This window comes from Echinops telfairi, unplaced genomic scaffold (genome assembly GCF_000313985.2).
Source record: "Echinops telfairi isolate 266 unplaced genomic scaffold, ASM31398v2 ScPeMD7_5868;HRSCAF=6743_1, whole genome shotgun sequence".
NCBI lineage: Eukaryota > Metazoa > Chordata > Mammalia > Afrosoricida > Tenrecidae > Echinops > Echinops telfairi.
In genome coordinates this window covers 1028914-1034817 of record NW_022109768.1, presented here as the reverse complement: position 1 = coordinate 1034817, position 5904 = coordinate 1028914, and the positions used below count along the sequence as shown (strand labels likewise).

Sequence of the window (5904 nt, the reverse complement as noted above, 5' to 3'; positions counted from 1 at the left end):
CTTTAGACGTTGGCCTTAAAATGAAGCATTGTGCTCATTTGTGTGGTGGGAATAATCGATTTGCCACAGAACAACCTGTATTTCAGGGGTGAAGGCAACATGAAATTAATTAATGAAGAGTAAATAAGGATTTGTGGGAGTAAAGAAATTCCTGCCTCATTTCATTCAACATGTCAGACATAAAATTGAATCGATTTCAACTCACAGTGACTCTGTAGTGGCTCGTGATTCCGTGTGGGTCTGCTAATCACAAGGTCAGCAGTTGGACACCACTCGTCACTCTCCGGGAGAACGATGGGCCTTTCTGCTCCTGTGAAGAGCTAAAGTCTTGGAACTCACGGGGCAGTGCTACCCTGTTCTAGAGGGTTGCAATGAGTGGACATTGACTCGGTGCCAGTGTGTGAGTCAGAATTGTGTTATGTAGTTGCTCTTGCCCTTACGTCGGTTCCTACTCCTGGTGACCTTATGTCCAAGAGAATGAAATGTTGCCGTTGTCAGGATTGTTGGTGTGTTTGACTCCGTTGTTGTAGCGATTGTCTTAGTCCACTTTGCTAGCCAGTGTTCTTTCCTGATGACATGTTCTTCCTTATTGTAAGGAGCATTCTGGTTGAATTTCCCCTAAACTGGATAGTTAGTTCTTCTAATCCCTCAACAACGCCCTGACCTTGAGTATAGTCTGATGGCAGGAGACCTTGTAGCCTAGTGAATTATGTGTTGGGTCGCTAGCCACAAGATTATCAGTTGGAAACCACCAGCTGTTTCAGGGGAGAAAGATGAGGCTTTGTACTCTCATAGAGATTTAGAGCCACGGGGGCAGTTTCATACTGTCCTAGAGGGTTTTTCTAGTAGTTCATGGTATAGTCAATGTTCTTCTTCATCTATAGTATACCATCATTCAGATATAGATGCTTCTGATTGTGCCAGGGTTGTATTTAATTTAATTTTCTTTCTGTTCTCAGTATGTTTGTGATTTTTCGAATTCAATACATTTGCCCTTTTTTTAAGCAGATATTTACATTTATCCTTTTTTTAAGCAGATATTTATTAGTCAGGCATTATTTGCTAGCACACAATGTTTACTGGCTAAAAAGATGAAGAACACAGACCCAGTGAGAAAAGTTCACGTGTGAGAAGCTGTGTGTGTAGAAGTGGAACAAGACTGACAAACCAATTACCTTATGATTTGATGGATGCTCCCTTCCACTCAATAGAGCACACTATTTTACACAATAGAGCACACTATTTTACACAATAAAGCACACTATTTTACACTATTTGGGTGGGTGGGTGGTGTTCGTCTCCTACTTAATAATTTTTTATTGGCAATTGTGATATGCTAGTCATTATGCTAAATATTTCTTATGTATTCATCGCTACAGAAAAACCTATGGAAGGCTTGCTACATTATCTATTCAACAAATACATTTATGTAGAACTTCCTGGAATTTATGAATGAATAAACTTGACTAACTCCTACCTCTTCCTTCAGTTATCATGACTGTTTGGAAGTGGGAAAAGCATGGCATGGGGGGATGAAGAAGTCAATGGGTGATGACTATTTCATAGATGGTGATCATCAAGGCCTCTGTGATACGGTGATGTTTTAGCCAGGGACTAAAGAAAATGGGGAGCTAACCGGCTATCTGCAGGGAGAGTGTTCCAGGCAATTGAGTACATGTTTAGTGTGTTTGAGGGATAATCTAGAGGCCAGTGGTATTGAACAAGGTGGAGTGTTAGGAGATAAAATCAGATAAGTAATGTATGTATGGATTATGATAAGAATTTTACGAGCCCCCAATAAAATGATTTTTAAAAAAATCAGATAAGCAGAACTTGGTCAAGAAGAACCTCTAATATATTAGGCATCAGACATTTACATGAAACAAAGCAACAAAAGAAAAGAAAACAAAACAACAACAAAGAAACAAAAGCCTGTAAATAGTTCAAGTTCTATTTGCTGACCTTTAGGAGTGTTTCTGATTGAGTTTAAAGGGGTGCCACACCCTGGCCCCAGAGTCTATTTTTGGTATTCCCTGGGGACTTCGTTCTCTGTTCCACTTGCTGTTCTGTTGCACACCCTTAGGGTTTCGCCTAAGTGTGGCGGGGTCAGATCGAGCACAATTCCCACACTATGTCTTCAGTGTTGTCCCTGGTAACACTAGGGTCAGTGAGGGGCGTTGTGTCTCATAGTGGGGCCAGTTCTAGGGTCCTCTCTGTGCTTTGTCTGCTCTGAGTGGGAATATCGTTGTTGTTTTGTTTTCTTTTGTTGCTTGGTTTTGCTCTGTCTTGTTTTTTGTGCATATTATTATCTCTGCGGGTCTATCTAGATAAGATAGGCGGGATAAACAAACTGGAGGAGAAAACAACAGGACTGACGGTTCCGGGGGGACATGGGAGAGGAGAAGGCAGGGGAAAGGAAGGGAGTGTTAACAAACCCTGGGACAAGGGAACAACAAGTGATCTAAAATAGATGGCGAGGAGGGTGTAGGAGGCCTGGTAAGGCTTGATCAAGGCAATATAACCGAGAGGAATTACTGAAACCTAAATGAAGGCTGAGTATGATAGTGGGACAAAAGGAAAGTAAAAAGAAATAGAGGAAAGAACTGGGAGGCAAAGGGCATTTATAGAGGTTTAAATACGGGCATGTACTTATGTAAATATATTTATATATGACAATGGGGAAATAGATCTATGTACATATTTATAGATTTAGTTTTAAGGTAGCAGATGAACATTGGGCCTCTACTCAAATACTCCCTCAATGCAAGAATACTTTGTCTATTAAACTGGCATTCCATGATGCTCACTTTCCTGACATGATTGCTAAAGACAAAGCAGATGCATAAGCAAATGTGGTGAAGAAAGCTGATGGTGCCTGGCTATCAGAAGTTATAACATGTGGGGTCTTAAAGGCTTGAAGATAAACAAGCTGCCATCTCACTGAGAAGTAACAAAGCCCACATGGAAAAAGCACACCAGCCTGTGTGATCATGAGGTGTCAATAGGATCAGGTATCAGGCATCAAGGAAAAAAAAATCAAATAATTGTGAATGAGGGGGAATGTGGAGTGGGGACCCAGTGCCCATCTGTAGGCAACTGGACATCCCCTTTCACAAGAGTCAGAGGGAGGAGACAAGCCAGTCAGGGTGCAGTATAGCACTAATGAAACATACAACTTTCCTTTAGTTCTTTAATGTTTCCTTCCCCCACACCCCCACTATCATGATCCCAATTCTACCTTACAAATCTGGCTAGATCAGAGTATGTACATTGGTAGAGATAAGAGCTGGAAACACAGAATCCAGGACAGATAAACCCCTCAGGACTAACAATGAGAGTAGTGATACCAAGAGGGTAAGGGAAAGGTTGGGGAGAAAGGGGGAAACCGATAACAATGATCTACATATAAACTCCTCCCTGGGGGATGGACAACAGAGAAGTGGGTGAAGGGAGACCTCAGACAGTGTAAGACATGACAAAATAATAATAATTTGTAAATTATTGAGGTTTCAAGAGGGAGGGAAGGATAGTGGGAGAGGGAGGAGAAAAAATGAAGAGCTGATACCAAGGGCTTAAGTGGAAAAGAAAATGTTTTGAAAATGATGATGGCAGCAAATGTACAAATGAGCTTGACACAATGGATGGATGGATGGATTGTGATGAGCTGTACAAGCCCCTAATAAGATGATTAAAAAATCATTAGATTATTAATGTGTCAGTTTTACATTGTACATTATTACAATAGTCATATGACATTTATTGAATAATGACTTCCTACAACACTGTAGGAGAGGGCTTCAAAAGGCTTGTGAAAAAACACCATTACCTTTTGCTTTCATTTGTGCATTAATTTTTATGCACTGCCTTCATATGTTTTTGCTAACGAGAATGTAAAGTCAGCAGATGAGTCTTTCATTTTTAGGAAATTTATTATAAATCTAAAATATCCTATTTGTTTCTGACAACACCATTTTACATGTTAGAGGGGAAAACAGAGGTTAAGTAATATGATGGGTGAGAGGTCAGCCTGGGCGTGGAAGTCACCAGGTATTGTGTTCACATTCTTGGGCAATGCTGCTTCTCAGTTCGGTGCCTGGCATAAAGGGTGCATATCTTTTGAATTTCCTGAGTATTAGATTCCCCTACATACAAGCCAAGAAAGCTTTCTCTGAAGGACTTTGTTTAACCTTATTCACCATAGGGCCTAAGCATTCTGCTGTATGACTGCTGCTGTCACTGTTACTGACTTTTATAATCTGGAAAATCTGCTGTGTGTAGGTGGAGACCATAGGCGATGCATATTGCGTGGCTGGAGGGTTACACAAAGAAAGTGACACCCATGCCGTTCAGATAGCCCTGATGGCCCTGAAGATGATGGAGCTCTCTGATGAAGTCATGTCCCCCCATGGAGAACCCATTAAGGTAAGACACATGTTTTCCAAGAAATATTATTGACATCAATGCTTACTACTTACGTAGGGAATTTAGGATTATTAGTTACTTAGGGAACGAGTCAGAGTGTGATCGCAAAGAGAAACATCTTTTCTAACGAGTTTAAGCAGGAATGCATTTATTCTAGGGAATGGAAAGGCTCACCTTGAACTTGAGAGGGCTGAAGAAGTCAACTCTGGGCTAGGCTTTCAATGCAGAAAATGCTCTCAAAGAAACACCACACTTGCTGTCTTCTTCTGCGGCACTCTATTCCTGCAGCCACAACCAGGGGGCTATTGTTTTCAGAAAACTCTTGCCTGCACTGATGGCTTCAAACAAAGCACAACTAACATTGTACACGGTATCATTTGAATCCCCAAATTAATGCAAAACCTCTATCATGACATTCATAAAATGAGTGCCTTAAAAAACTGGGCTCTCTGTTAAGCACTCTATAGTTAAACCAATGACTTCTACGGAGGTACATTCATGTGGAAGAAAATACACGCAGTTATTGCTGACATCCTGCCTTCCCAAACTCCTACAAGTCCCCATGATTGACAGCATCTAAATGCATTTAGAGTGTTTAAGACAGTTGGGAACATGTGATTTTTAGTTTGCTAACTCCTGGATGGGAGCAGTTGGCACTGGGTAGATGCTGGTTACTGACCCACTCATGTTTCCCAAGCTGTATTCCATCTCAACATGTCTGCCTATGACCGCATTATTCCAGTCATGGAATAATGCCTCATTAAAGAGGAGAAAGTAAAATTAATGTGCTAGGTATTGGTTTAATAAGTAGAACATGTGAAGATTACCTTTACAGATTAGTCCCACTGGTAGTGGATCTACCATTTAATTGTCATACAAGGATCGTCAAGCAATGACCTCGAGGAATAGAGTTTGGAAGTAATAGAAAATTCCATTCTGTATGTAGTAAAGCATATAGAGAAGAAAGAAAAATTAAATGATGATATTTACAGGTTTATTCTTGCCTCCCTTTTAATTGAAAACATATACCTAAGCCTTCCCAACCTATTGTCTAGGTTATAGTTGCCCTAGTTATTTATTGCCATATAACACACCTCTTTAAACTGAAGTGATTTGAAACGACAAACATTTCATTATGCTATGGATTGTGTACATTAGTAACTCGAACAGGTCCTGGCAGAAACCTTTATTCTCTGCTCTAAAAAGTCTGAGAGCACTGTTGGGAAGCCTTAGTAGTTGAGGGTAACAGAAGAGTTGTGGTTGAGGCACTGCAAGGGATAAAGGATCCACCCTAAGATGAGCTCAGCACTATGTCTTGTCCTTCAGTGGCGATAACTGACAGGTTGTGTCAGCCAAGACTGGCACCCAAGTGCTTCCATGTGGCTGTTCCAAAGGTACCAACCCCAGAGAAGTCGGACCTCTTAAAGACGAAAGGTGAATGGAAGCAAGATGATCTTTTATGGCCTAGCCTTGAAAGACATG

General features: G+C 40.9%; 1 protein-coding gene across 3 annotated transcripts in view; it reads left to right on the top strand.

The window, feature by feature from the left end:
• The window catches only part of GUCY1A1 (guanylate cyclase 1 soluble subunit alpha 1), a 79488-nt gene that overhangs the window by 59089 nt on the left and 14495 nt on the right, over positions 1-5904 (top strand). For all 3 annotated transcript variants that reach the window (XM_045295831.1, XM_004708726.2, XM_045295830.1), the window contains exon 7: positions 4279-4422. In XM_045295831.1, coding sequence (XP_045151766.1) covers positions 4279-4422 — 144 coding nt within the window. The remainder of the gene's footprint in view (positions 1-4278; positions 4423-5904) is intronic.